At 40.8% G+C, this 14,521-nt stretch overlaps 1 protein-coding gene across 4 annotated transcripts in view; it reads left to right on the forward strand.

The window, feature by feature from the left end:
• The window catches only part of ACADM (acyl-CoA dehydrogenase medium chain), a 38,024-nt gene that overhangs the window by 3,111 nt on the left and 20,392 nt on the right, over window positions 1–14,521 (forward strand). For 3 of the 4 annotated variants that reach the window (XM_005302410.4, XM_005302411.5, XM_065555435.1), the window contains 5 exons: window positions 3,250–3,346; window positions 8,056–8,153; window positions 8,254–8,323; window positions 12,059–12,159; window positions 12,250–12,330. In XM_005302410.4, the coding sequence (XP_005302467.2) occupies window positions 3,250–3,346; window positions 8,056–8,153; window positions 8,254–8,323; window positions 12,059–12,159; window positions 12,250–12,330 (447 nt within the window). Of the gene's footprint in view, window positions 1–2,936; window positions 3,090–3,249; window positions 3,347–8,055; window positions 8,154–8,253; window positions 8,324–12,058; window positions 12,160–12,249; window positions 12,331–14,521 lie in introns of those variants that run through there. The other variant, XM_065555436.1, reaches the window with a different exon arrangement.

Consider the following 14,521-nt stretch of genomic DNA (forward strand, 5'->3'; position numbering starts at 1 on the left):
TTGAGTCTGATCCTGGGCTTACATTGTAGTGTAGACGTACCCTGGGTTAACTTAAGGTATACCTCTATGTAAAACGCATTGTAGTACTCCAGTACTCAGCTTTGTCCTGATTAGGAAAAAGGGTGGGCTTAGCTAAGATAGTTTTGGTAAATCTAAACTAAAGTTGACTGCTTTTCCTTGTGTAGATGCAGGGTAGTGTGTTTAGCATGATTTTAGCAGGTTGAGTTATAGCCTAGGTAAGAGCTAAGCCCAACCCAAAGTCAATCCCTTTTCCTAGCCTAAACAAAGCCATTAGATCCCCAAAGGCATGAGTGACTGCCGCAAGGGCTGCATCCAGAAGAAATGGTTACAAACTTTTGGCAAGATGAAAATTAGAAAAAGCCTTTCCAAAAACAGCTGTCCTGATATAATAAAGTATACCGTCCTAGTCAGTGACATTGAAATCAAGAAAATTTGAAGGATCCAAGTCCCTAACATGTTTCAGATCTGTCACTTAGACATTTTTAGACAATTTTGCATGGTTCTGTGTGCTGTATCAATAATCATAGCAGTCATTTGGCCCATAGACAGAAATATAAGAAAGTGAAGTACACCATTTATTTCATAGTAGACATAACTTCCCTCCCCTCATCCCCCTCTCTTCAAGGTAGGGATAAGGACAGTATTGCTTACTTACCAATTCAAGATGGTTATGCAACATTCAAGTATACTATAGCTTGCTTCTCTTCTCTTGCCATCTAAAGTTGTCTTCCTGTATCTCCTTACCTTCAAAACTGTCCATCTATTTAAAAAAAAAAAACCTCAGGATTTTTTCCTTGTGTATACCTCTTAATTGCTCTCTAATTACCACGTCTATTTTAACTTGTAATTTTTGGGAGGCAGTTTTTATAGAAAATTTGATCCAGTGGAACTTCATTTTGTATCTTCAGTCTGGTTGCTAGTCTAATTTTGTGTCCCAACATGTTTCTTCTGCCATCAAACGAGCAATCTGCTTTCTTCCTTTCTGAGATATGACGATTGTTTGCCATAGTCTCCAATGAAGTAATTGTAGTGTTTTCTGCATTAGTTTGATTGAATCAAACATTTTAATGCTGTATACTATGTGTCTGTTATGCTGTTTCCAGGCATCTGACAGATCATGTGTTATCTTCTATACTTATCAAGAGAATGATGGACCTTTTAGCCAAAACAAAATCCTTGCTACTAAGAAAGTGTCTAATTATGGCATTATATAGTCTTTAAAGATGACTTGTCATTACTATGTCATTTATTGAAACACTATGATGTCTTATATTCAGCTTATCTTAGAAATCAGTAAAGGGAGGGACCTCTTAGGAAGCTGAAATGTTGTGCTGAAAGTAACTTACATTTGGTCAAATTCATTGTTCCATATTGTCAAGATTCCCTCCCCACTTTGAACACTGAGGTACAGATGTGGGGACCTACATGAAAGACCCCCTAAGCTTATATTCCACCAGCTTAGGTTAAAAACTTCCCCAAGGCACAAATTCCTTGCCCTGGGATGGTATCGCTGCCACCACCAAGTGAGTTAGACAAAGATTCAGGAAAAGGACCACTTGGAGTTCCTGTTTCCCCAAAATATCCACCCAAGCCCCTTCACCCCCTTTCCTGGGGAGGCTTGAGAATAATATACCAACCAAATAGGTAACCCAGACCCTTGGGTTTTTAGGACACTAAAAACCAATCAGATTCTTAAAAACAGAACTTTATTATAAAGAAAAAAAGAAGCATCTCTGTAAAATCAGGATGGAAGGTAATTTTACAGGATAATAAGATTTAAAACACAGAGGATTCCCCTCTAGGCAAAACTTTAAAGTTAAAAAAAAAAACAGGAATAAACCTCACTCTTAGCATAGGGAAAATTCACAAGCTAAACCAAAAGAAAATATAACGCATTTCCTTGCTATTACTTACTTCTAATATTACAGAACTAGTATTTCAGTAGGAGCTGGATTACTTGCTTGGTCTCTCTCTTTGTCTCAGAGAGAACAACACACACAGCACCAAGCAAAAACCTTCTCCCGCAGATTTGAAAGTAACTTCTCCCCTTATTGGTCCCTTTGGTCAGGTGCCAACCAGATTATTTGAGCTTCTTAAACTTTTACAGGTAAAGGAGGGATTTTATGCTACCTGTAGCTGTATGTTCATGACACATATGTAACTGTATTCTCAAAGGAATGTTCAGTGGGTTTAATATTGTTTGCAAAGTATGCTCTTAAAAGTCTCATGCAGTTGACTTTTACACAAAGTCTGAACACTAAACTACCAAATCGAAGACCAGCTCATACTTATTTTGCTGGACTTATCAAATTGCTTTTCACTGTGCATGCTTCATTTGATCCAGTTTACTGCTGCTCTCCCCCCCCACCCCCCCAAAAAAAGAAAACCCCTGAAAAATCTGTGTGTTTTTCTTCTTTGAGGAAATGTTGGCGCTGTCTCATCAGTCTTAAGCAGAAATTGCATGGTGGAATCTTGTGGTGGTTAAGCACTGTACTTCTGTTCACCACATGCCTTAAGATACAATAAACAATATACCTCCCACCACCTAGGAAGCAAAGAACATAAGAAGCACAGCAGAAAAATGGAATGGAAAAAGTCAATGATCATCTTTAGAGAGGAAAATAAACTCCATATTTACTGCTGAGTCACAAACTTCTGGAGCAAAGTGACCATAGATCACTAGCCATCTGGGGTAGTAGTCGCTTACCAAAAAAACAAACAGAAAATAACGCATGCTCCATGAATTTCTCTGATTGAGATTTTTCCAAACAATATATTCTGGCAAATGCTGATTTCTAGGCAGAATATTATTAAACTGGCATTAAGGCTGTAAATACATGTAAAAGGTTAATTTAAAACAGGAGGAAAAAAATCAGTGCTTATATTACACTTTTTTCTTCTTCTCCTTTTTCAAGGCCCCAGTGCTCCAACATGTAGTGCATAGTTGGACTGCCGGACCTACACACAGCTCCACTGAAGTATTGGGTTCCATGCAGACAAGCAGACTGCCCATTTGCTACACGTTGCAGGATCAAGACCTAAAATAGCCAAAACTTTTAAAAACACTTGTAATTATTTTGCAACACTTGATGCAGTATTGTTTAGAAAGATGAATGTGTGTCTGTATTTAAATGTTAATGTGTTATAAACCAATCCAGTAGTTCTTAAGGCTCCAAGAAGCTTTGCATTGTGAGCATGTTAAATCTCATATTCCTTTATTTTAAACAGGTGCTTCAAAGCATTGCTCAATGTGGCTGGAGATCACAATCTAGTCAAGCTGCTCAAGTGTCACATCAAATTAAACCTGGAGCTGGCTTTAGTTTTGGTAAGTACTCTGTGGGTCTGAAGCAATGTTGCTAAGCAGTTTATATCTAAAATTTGTTACAATCTGGAGAAAGTAACTGTCCTGCAATAGCTCAGGAATGTGTTCCATATTATTGCAATGCAGGGTGATGCTGTAGTTCAGGTTGAGAAAACACTTTCATTGATTATTCTCTTTCTTTTAAAAAATATTTTTAAGAGCCAAAATTCCTTTCTTGGTCAGGTCAGAAAACCCGTGTGTGTGTGTATGTATGTAGAGTTGGATTTAAAAAGAACAAAACTCAACTTCTTTTGGAGTTTTTCAGTGGTGGAATCTTTCTGCCCTTGAATAACTAATTCAAATGGCTTTCTTTTGAAATACAAATAGTCTTTAAGGAGCATGAAAACTGTTATATTTGAAAGAATATGGTTTAGATGTAATTTAAGTTATAACAATTTAGATTTTCAAAAGTCATCTCAGGTCACTTTTTTGTAACCACATACAGAAGTGTGATTCTCTCATCTGTTTTCATGTGTAGTTTTCATTAGTAATGAGAAAGATATAGTAGTGGTTTGGTCCTGACAGTGTTTTGGACCCGTAGTTTCTCTCTTTGAAGTGTCATACATCAAGTTTATATGAACTCTTTAAATAGAGGCACCCTTTAACTTGAGATGAAAGTAGCTCCACAAGGGCTTCCTGTAACAGTATAACCATCTTAACTTTTCAACTTACTACCTGTCCAGTGGTTATGATACATTGTAGTCTAATGACATAATAAATTCAAATAATTTAGCAGGTGTAAGAGTTCATCCTGATATGAGCACATAATTATAATTGAAGTGTTGGAGAGGCGGTAGCTAGATATTTGGAAGAGTATGAGATGTACTGCTTTGAAAATACCTGATTTCTGCTGCATTGTTAACATTAAGCTGAACTGGGACTGTTCAGTATTTGATTCGCTGAGAAAGCTTGACGGTCCGTGCTGGTTGGATCTGAAAGACTTGGCCTGATAGTTGCAGCTTTGGTTTCCCCTGCCAAAGCAGGGTATATGATGAGAACATAACTGCATTATACCCCACTAAAAAATTCCGGGTTTGCTAGAGCTATTCTGTAGCAGGATATTGCTCCCAGTATGGCTCAGCTCTTTTCACACAGGACTAATAGGCACTCAGCAGAATGAAACCATAGGTGTAGTAACAGGTACTATGAGACTGCCCATCCTGGCCTTGCTGCCGGTTCTGTCTAACATCGTCCCTCCTGACATCAGCCGACAAGTTGCCTTGCAGAATTTACTCCTTAAGGTGCAAGACATGCCATATCTACCCTTGTTTAAAGATGTGTTTAATCCTTTGAAACAATGTCTTAGCCCACGGCATCCCATTTGGACAATTCTCCTAAGGAAACTCAATATCACCCTCAGGGCACATACTAGGTGGCAAGGACAAGCTTCAAATATAGCCAGTGCCTATATCATGAGAGATCCAACATTCCAACCCCCAAGTTTTGACCTTCCATGTCATCTTTGGGTAAAGTTCAATTGCTTCAGATGTGGCATGATCACATGTGCTGTTAATGACTATAAGTAGCTCCTTTGTGACTCCCTACTTTGCTGCTATTGTCAGTTAGAAGATGTAGGCCACATACTTGTAGGCTTTATCCATTGGTAAGCCTGCCCCTTGTGGACTTGCACAATGCTTTTCTGTCCGGTATTAAATGTTTAAGATACTTGGACTAACGCACTTGATTTGATTGTGTAGATGCAATTGCAATAAATATTTAGTAGTTGGTTGAGCAACCTCCAAAGAAAAGACATCTGGAACGTCTGTATCTTCTGTGTAGCAGACTGTTGCTTAAAGACAAGGCCCTGTATTGTGTGCAATATGTCAGGAACCTTGGAACTAGGGGGCAGGAATCCACCAAGCCCTCACATTCCTCATCCCCCTTCTCTATTCCAATCAGTACAGTGTTCCTTGTATTATTCATTTTGATAATAAACTAATTTTTTTTAATGTCTCCCCCACTGTGACCCAGAAACCTCTTGGTGCCAACTGACAGAGGGCACAACAGTACATAGGATTATAGGTATCCCCTGGGTTCTCCAAAAGGAGTAATGTAAGATCTTTGCTGAAAGCATGTTTCACACTGGTCATCATAGCCATTATGAAATGTGTATGAAGATCATGCGTAAGGAGGTGTGTGTGTGTGTATTGTAAATTATGTAAGTTAAGACAGATCACTGGAAGGCAATAAACAGATTCTAGGCAGAAAGTGGGTAGTAAACACTTACCTTTCTGCTTGTCTACTGTGTATTATATGCCTCCAGGCCAATTCAATCAGCACAGAAAACAATGGACATACTTGGAGACAGGCTATGTTTGCTGTCTGGGCCAGATGCAGGCCCGAGATTTACAAAGACAAAGTAACCACAAGATAAGCCTCTGAAGAGGGGCCCTTCTGGGCTAAAGGACCATATTCTGTAACTGCATAAAAGAAGTAGAAAGGAGATTAGATTTCATCCTTTAGTCTGGGAAGACAAGCTGATCTTACAAAAGGAGGGTCTAAGCCAGTGGTCACCAACTGGTTGATTGCGATCGACTGGTCGATCCTGGAGATTCTCCCAGTTGATCACGATCTCCGGTTGCTAAAAGTCCGGCCGTGTGGTGTAGCGGGGCTGCTGCTAAGGCAGGCTCCCTGCCTGTCCCATGCTGCTCCCAGAAGCGGCCAATGCAGCATGTCCCCATGGGGGGTGGGGGCAGGGGTCTCCGTGTGCTGCTCCTGCCTGCAAGCACCACCCCCGCAGCTCCCATTGGCTGGGAATGGGTAACTGCGGCCAATCGGAGCTGCGGGGATGGTGCCTGCAGAGAGGGGCAATGCGTGGAGCCACGTTCCTCCCCCCCCGGGGGCCAGGCAGGGAGCCTTCCTCAGCCCTGCTGCACCGCCAACCAGGAGCTGCCTGAGGGTAGTGCTGCCCAGCGGGAGCCTGCACCAACCCCCAACTCTGAGTTCCCTCCCGGAGCCTGCACCCCGAACCTCCTGCCCCAGCCCAGAGCCCCCTCCCAGAGCCAGCATCCCATACCCTCTGCTGCACCCTGACACTCTGCCCCACCCCACAGCCCAGAACCCCCTCCCACACTCTGAACCCCTTGGCCCCAGCCCAGAGCTTGTACCCCCTCCGGAACCCCAATCTCCTGCCCCAGCCTGGTGAAAGTGAGTGAGGGTGGGGGAAAGAGAGCAATTTAAGGGGGAGGGGATGGAGTGAGCAGGGCAGGACTTTGGGAAAGGGGCAGAGTAAATCCTGGGTTGCACTTAAATTCAAAAAGTGATCTTGTGTGTAAAAAGGTTGGAGACCACTGGTCTGAGCCATCCTAGTTGAAAATGCTGGGGAAAGAATTTGGGGTATGCTATCCTGTAGGAAACACAGGTATGTCCTGTGAGTTAAGTTTAGGCTCCAGAAGGCATGTTGTTTTGTATGTAACCATTTGTTTACAATATTCTTAATGGCTTTCCTTTGAATCTCTGTTCTTTGATACTAAACTTATTCTTGTTTTTACTGTAAATATATCTAAGGGCCATGTATTAAGCAGAGTGGTGATCTTGACATGAAACTAGTAATTTGGTGTGTACTGTTCCTTTGAAAGTAGAGAATCTGGGAGTTCTGAGAGTTTTCAGTGGCTAAGGGGATAGGCACTCCAGAAGGACGTGCAGAGGACTTGAAGATTGGTGTGTGTCTGTCGGTAACTTGTACAGAGAGTGCAAGGCCTGTGGGCCTGGAAGGCAGTGCTTGTGTTACCAGAAGCTGATGGAATCAGGGAGCTGACTCAGCAGGCACAGACAAGATATCCTCACACTAAGGGAGGTGGTGATGTGGTGCCTCACACCCACATTGACATTTTCAATGTTCTGCAGATCACTGTATCATCAATAAATAAGTGCATTGTACATTTTGTTAGGTGAAAATTGGAGATTATGCTCTTAGGTAGAGGAAGGCTGAGCCTTTTTGGCCCCCAGGAGGCAACTGAGGATGGTTTTTCTTTCTTTTTCTCCCCCTCCCCCCCCCCCCGCCCGCCCCCGTGCTTCAGGTAGGAGCAGATCTAAGTTCCCTGTAAGGTGCACAGCAGCCTATTTAGCACTATGCAGGAGCTCAGGGAACCTGCCTGGGGACCTGCCATCCCCAACTCTGCTGCGGCATGGCCCCAGGCATGTGCGGGGAAGGGGCACCTATCTTGCAGCCTCAGCCCCGGAGCTGACGTGGCGGGGAGAGGCCCCTCTTTCCCCCCCCACCCCGCAGCCCAGGTACTGCTGCAGGGAGAGACAGCTGGTGGGGAGTCCTCTCTCCCTGTTGTAGCCCCAGGGCAGCCTGCACCCCAAACCCCTCATTCATAGCAACATCCCAGAGCCCTCACACCCCTGCACCCAATCCTCTGCTCCAGCCCTAAGTCCCGCACCCCCAGCCGGAGCCTTCACACCCCTGCACTCCAACCCTCAGCCCTAGCCCTGAGCTCCCTCCCACACTCTGAACCCCTTGGCCCCATCACTATCACATGAATTTTGTTATGTGCACCAATATGGAGGTGATGTGTAACACATCACCTCCATATTGGTGCACATAACAAAATTCATTCCGCACATGGGTGGGAAAAATTAGAGGGAACACTGAAGTAGATCAGTAGTTCTAACAAGCAGTAAGACTAACTGTAGTGTAGAATTTGTGACTAAAATGTTTTGTTTTCTAGAACTCAGTGATGAACAGAGAGAGTTTCAAGCTACTGCTCGTAAATTTGCTAGAGAGGAAATCATCCCTGTTGCTGCACAATATGACAAAACTGGAGAGGTAGGCTTGCCATATTTTTGTGGGAAAATAGGTGTGAATATTCCACTTTTTCCAGTTCTGAGAAATTAACTGACTGAGAGTGTAAATACTTTCTTTTCAGTATCCTGTTCCCCTTATAAAACGGGCATGGGAACTTGGTCTGATGAATTCACACATACCAGAAAGTTGTGGTGAGTAAGCAACTTTTTTAAGCTTATAAAATAAAAAAAATGAAGAATGCTATGGAGGACCCCCCCCCCTTATTTATTTGTTTTATTAAGGTAACGTTATGTGGTTGGTACTAAATAAACTACTCCAAATTTGAAGATGTAAAGCAATAACAGGTCTATTCAATAGGCAGGCTCACCAGTGCAAACTGAACCATAGAATATCAGGGTTGGAAGGGACCTCAGGAGGAGTCCAATCCCCTGCTCAAAGCAGGACCCGGCCCCAGGCAGATTTTTGCCCTAGATCCCTAAATGGCCCCCTCAAGGATTGAACTCACAACCCTGGGTTTAACAGGCCAATGCTCAAACCACTGAGCTATCCCTCCCCCTCCAAGTAACTGAGCTGGGCAGTTACTTTCCATGTCTTTATATTCAACGTTCCTTTTAATATAATGATCGCCTTTTTCGCAGCTGCATCACATTGTTGACTCCAGTTCAATTTGTGATCAGCTAGTACCCCACCCACAGATCCTTTTCAGCAGTTCTATCAACTAGTCAAGTATTCCCCATTTTGTAGTTGTGTATTTGATTTTCCTTCCTAATTACTTTCTGCTTGTCTTTATTGAATTTCATCCTGTTGATTCAGACCAATTTTTCAATGTCCTTTTGAATTCTAATTCTGTCCTCCAAAGTGCTCCCAACCTCTATTAGTTTTGTGTCATTGGCAAATTTTGTAATGATTCCCTCCCCATCACTCCATTATTCAAGTCATTAAAGAAATTATTGACTAGTATCAGATGCAGGACTGACCCCTGTGGGACTTCACTAAATATGTCCTCCCAGTTTGACAGCGAATATTTGATAATTACTCTTTGAGTACAGTCTTTCTTTCCAGTTTTGCACCAACCTTATAGTAATTTCATCTAGACGACATTTCCCTAGTTAGCCTATGAAAATGTCTTGTGGAACTGTGTCAAAAGCTTTACTAAAATCAAGAGATACTATGTCTATAGCTTCCCCTCATCCACTAAGCCAGTAACCCTGTCAAAGATGAAATTAGGTTGGTTTGACATGATTTGGTCTTGACAAATCCATGCAGGCTATTCTTTATAACCCTATTGTCCTGTAGGTGCTTACAAATTCATTGTTTAATAATTTGTTCCAGTATCTTTCCAGGTTTTGGAGTTAGGCTGATGGGTCTATAATTTCCCAGGTATCTTTGTCTCCTTTTTAAAGATAGGTGCTACGTTTGTCCTTTTTCCAGTCCTCTCGAGTTCTTGATGATGATTGTTACTGGGTTCGAGATTGCTTCAGCTACTTCTTTAAGTACCCAAGGATGAATTTCATCAGGCCCTGTGGACTTGAATACTTCTAATTTATTCAAAAATTCTTTAAACTGTTCTTCACCTATTTTGGCTTTTCTTCACCCTTCTTGTTAATGTTTATTGTATTGAAGTATGACCATTTTTAGTGAAGACTGAAGCAAAATAGGCATTAAACACCTAGCCTTCTTGATGTCATCAGTTATTAGCTCTCCTTCCCTGTTAGTTATAGGATTTAAGCTTTTCTTTTCTTTTCTTCACTGTATTTAAGGAACCTCTTATTACCTTTTAGGTCCCTTGCTATGTGTAACTTATTTTGTGCCTTAGTCTTTCTGATTTTGTCCCTTCGTACTTGTGCTGTTCTTTTGTACTCCTCTTTTCATCCTTTCCACTTCTGGTAGGATTCCTTTTTGATTTTCAGGTAATTGAACAGCCCCTGATAGGAAAAATAGTTTAAGAGGCCAATATGGTTCTATCTTTCCTCTGCATCAGAATAGTTTGCAGTTGTGCCTTTAATATTGTAGTCTTGAGAAACTGCCAGCTCTCCCGAACTCCTTTATCCCTTACGTTTTCTTCCCATGAGACCTTACCTATCAGTTTCCTGAGTTTGTCTACTTTGTTGAAGTCCATTATCATTTATTTGGCTGCTCTAGCTCCTTCCTTTCCTTAGAATCAGGAAATCTATTATTTCATGATCACTTTCACCCAAGTTGCCTTCTCTCTTCAGATTCACAACCAATTCCCTATCAAGTCTAAAATGGCTGTCCTCTTGGTTACTTTCTTCACTTTCTGGAGCAAAAAATTGTCCCCAATACATTTCAAGACTTACTGGAAATTGTGTTTTGCCGTATTACTTTCCCAACAGGTGTCTGGGAAGTTAAAGTCCTTTATTACTAGTAAGTCTTGCGTTTTTGGATATTTGTTTGTTCTGGAAATGCCTTCTCCACCTCCTCTTCCTGATGTGGTGGCCTATATAGACCCCTACCATGGCCCCGTTTCCCTCTTTTATCTTTACCCAGAGACTTTTTCAGCTGGTCTGCCTCTTACCTCTTCCTGGACCTCAGAACTCATGCATATATAATATATATTGTTGATGTATAATGCAACACCTCCTCCCTTGTTTCCCTTCCTGTCCTTCCTGAACAAGCTATACCTCTCTCTACCAATATTCCAGTCATGAGACTTATCCCACCAAGTTTCTGTGATGCCAATTTAGTTATTATTTAGCTTATGTACAACTCTCTTCCACTTCTTCCTGTTTGGGGAATAAACTCCTTGCATTTGTGTATAGAAATCTAAGATGTTGAACAGTTTCCCCCACTGATTACTCTCTTGTCGCTCCTATGACCTTACTGTAATTTTCCATGTCCTGCCACACTCCCAACACCTAGCCTTCTTTTGAGATTGCCTTCTTTATGCCTATCAATGGGCTTTGGTCACCTGTCACCTTTTGAACATAGTTTAAAGCTCTCCTCGCTAGGAGATGTTGCTCCCCTTCCATGTCAGGAGGACCTCATCTCTTCCTAGCAGATTTTCTTTTGTAGTGTGATTTAGAAGAAGGTACACAGTTAACTTCCGTGATTTTTTTTTTAACTAGTGTATTTTTGAAGGAATCTCACTACAATGTCTAAATATGATATGGAATTAATCAAGAGTGATCATTGTAGAAAAAATAATTTTGTTGCAGGCCTCAAGTCTGGTAACAATGCCATGCAATCACAAAAAAAGACACTATCTTCTGTAGGCTTTAAAGGACTACTCAGACTGACTGTGGAAACTGGAGGTTAGATTGAGACCTATCAATTTAGGGCCAGATTCTCTCCTATGGCTGGCATCTATTTGGTTTAGTAGGGAAAATGTCAGGGAGCTGATTATTACTCCCCAATTTCTCTGTCTGTCTTGGCCTAGGCTCTGGCACAAGTTAGAGCAGCCCAAGGGCTGACTCCAGAGGGATCATTTGTCAATTGGAGACTATTTGGAGCACATGCCTTAAATTTGGGCCAGAAGTAGGCTGGTGTAGGAGTCCACACTGCCAGCTTTTCAGCTCAGAACTCTTATACTCCATGAAAATTCTCGGCTGGCTGGATAACAGCTAGAATCTGGAGGCAAAAGGATCCAGTATAGAGGGGGGAGAGCAAGAGTATTGACAACAAGAAGTTTGTACAAAAATACTTTTGTCTCAATTCTTTGTAGCTTGCCAAGCAGATCGCTCATAGAAACCCTGGAGTGTGAAATTTTATTTTTTTAAATAGTCTTACTTATTTGACAAAACTCTAAATTCTCATGCCTGGGGAATTCCATATTTGGATAAAATGTGATAAAAACATATCCCCTTGGATATGTATGTATTTGATATTTCCTTAAATTTATCTGTATAAAGAATTGTTGCATGTTTTGGCTGTAAACTATTTTTGGTAAATAAACTATTTAACTGTAGGTGGCCTGGGCCTTGGCACTTTTGAAGCTTGCCTTATTACAGAAGAATTAGCTTATGGATGTACAGGGGTCCAAACTGCTATTGAAGCAAATTCCTTGGGAGTAAGTCTTATGTTTTATTTTTCTATTATTTTTTACTAGAGTTTATAGAATTCTGTTCACTATTTTAAAAGAATAAATCTTCTCTTGTAGCAAATGCCAGTCATCATTGCAGGAAATGAGCAACAGCAGAAGAAATATTTGGGGAGAATGACTGAGGAGCCATTGATGTGTGTAAGTGTAGCTGCTACTTTGTAGAATGCTCATGGTCCATGATATCTTATTTTGCTTTCTTTTGAAGAAAATGTAAAGAGATATGTACTTAATCCAGATAGGTACTTAAATATAACTAGACATCACAATTTACTGTAAGATCAGGGATAGTAAGTGGAATAAATTCAGTTAGCAAATAGAAGTTATTTGGAGTACAGTCAACCAGGAATCCTAACGTAAGTGTCTCAAACTCTAACTTTTCTTGCAAGAAGAGGCGTGGTGGGTGGGAGGTCGGAAAAAAATCTCATTTATGTAATCCGAGGCAGATTTCAGAAAATAATTAAAAGTATGGCCCAACACCTTAGGGCATAAAAACAATCTGAAGTACTGTAAACTCTCAGTAGCTGCTGTATCTAGAATATGGTGAAGATTCAGATGTCTACTTCAATAAAGGCTGCATAACTAAGCAGCCAAAAATAGAGCATTACAAAAGAACAGGATAAACATAAAACATTCCTTTGCATTCTTAGCTCCAGATTTCAAAGCACTTCACACTCTCATATGTGGAAATTTAAGGCACAAAGAATGTGTGACCCTGGACAAGGGTCATGCACATGTATCACATTAGAGTTGAAGTATAGAAACCAGATTGATAAATATATCTGGACCGTTTGGTAATAGTGACCATAATATAATTAAATTTAATATCCCTGTGGCGAGGAAAATACCATAGCGGCCCAACACTGTAGCATTTAATTTCAGAAAGGGGAACTACACAAAAACGAGGAGGTTAGTTAAACAGAAATTAAAAGGTAAAGCACCAAAAGTAAAACCCTTGCAAACTGCATGGAAACTTTTTAAAGACACCATAATAGAGGCTCAACTTAAATGTATCCCCCAAATTAAAAAACATAGTAAGAGAACCAAAGAGAGCCACAGTGGCTAAACAACAAAGTAAAAGAAGCAGTGAGAGACAAAAAGGCATCCTTTATAAAGTGGAAGTTAAATCTTAGTGAGGAAAATGAAGTGTAAAAATATAAATAGAAAGGCAAAAAAAAATTTGAAGAACAGTTAGCTAAAGACTCAAATAATAGCAAAAATTTTTTACGAACATCAGAAGCAGGAAGCCTGCTAAATAACTAGTGAGGCTACTGGACGATTGAGATGGTAAAGGAGCACTCAAGGACAATAAGGCCATTGTGGAGAAACTAAATTAATTCTTTGCATCAGTCTTCGCAGTTGAGGATGTGAGGGAGATTCCAAAACCCGAGCCGTTCTTTTTAGGTGACCGATATGAATAACTGTCCCAGATTGAGGTGTCATTAGAGGAGGTTTTGGAATAAATTGCTAAACTAAACAGTAATAAGTCACCATGACCAGATGGTATTCACCCAAGAGTTCTGAAGGAACTCAAATGTGAAATCTTAGGACTACTAACTGTAGTCTGTAATCTATCATTTAAACCAGCTTCTGTACCAAATGACAGGAGGATAGCTAATGTGACGCCAGTTTTTTAAAAAGGGCTCCAGAGGTGAACCCAGCAATTACAGACCAGTAAACCTGACTTCAGTACCAGGCAAACTGGTTGAAACTATAGTAAGGAACAAAATTGTCAGACACACATATGAACATAATTTGTTGGGAAATAGTTAACATGGTTTTTGAAAAGGGAAATCATGCCTCACTAATCTACTAGAATTCTTTGAGGGGGTCAACAAGCAGGTGGACAAGGAGGATCCAGTGGATATAGTATATTTAGATTTTCAGAAAGCCTTTGACTGGGTCCCTCACCAAAGGCTCGTAAGCAAAGTAAGCAGTCATGAGACAAGAGTGAAGGTTTTCTCATGGATTGCTAACTGGTTAAAAGATGGGAAACAAAGGATAGGAATAAATAGTCAGTTTTCAGAATGGAGAGAGGTAAATAGTGGTGTCCACCAGGGTCTTTACTGGGCCCAATCCTATTCAATATTTTCATAAATGTTCTGGAAAAAGGAGTAAACAGTAAGGTGGTAAAATTTGCAGATGGTTTTAAAAAAAACTATTCAAGATAGTTCAGTCCCACGTAGACTGCGAAGAGCTACAAAAGGATCTCTCAAAACTGGGTGACTGGACAGCAAAATGGCAGATGAAATTCAGTGTTGATAAATGCAAAGTAATGCACATTGGAAAACATAATCCCCACTATACATATAAAATGATTGGGTCTAAATTA

This window comes from Chrysemys picta, chromosome 8 (genome assembly GCF_011386835.1).
Source record: "Chrysemys picta bellii isolate R12L10 chromosome 8, ASM1138683v2, whole genome shotgun sequence".
NCBI lineage: Eukaryota > Metazoa > Chordata > Testudines > Emydidae > Chrysemys > Chrysemys picta.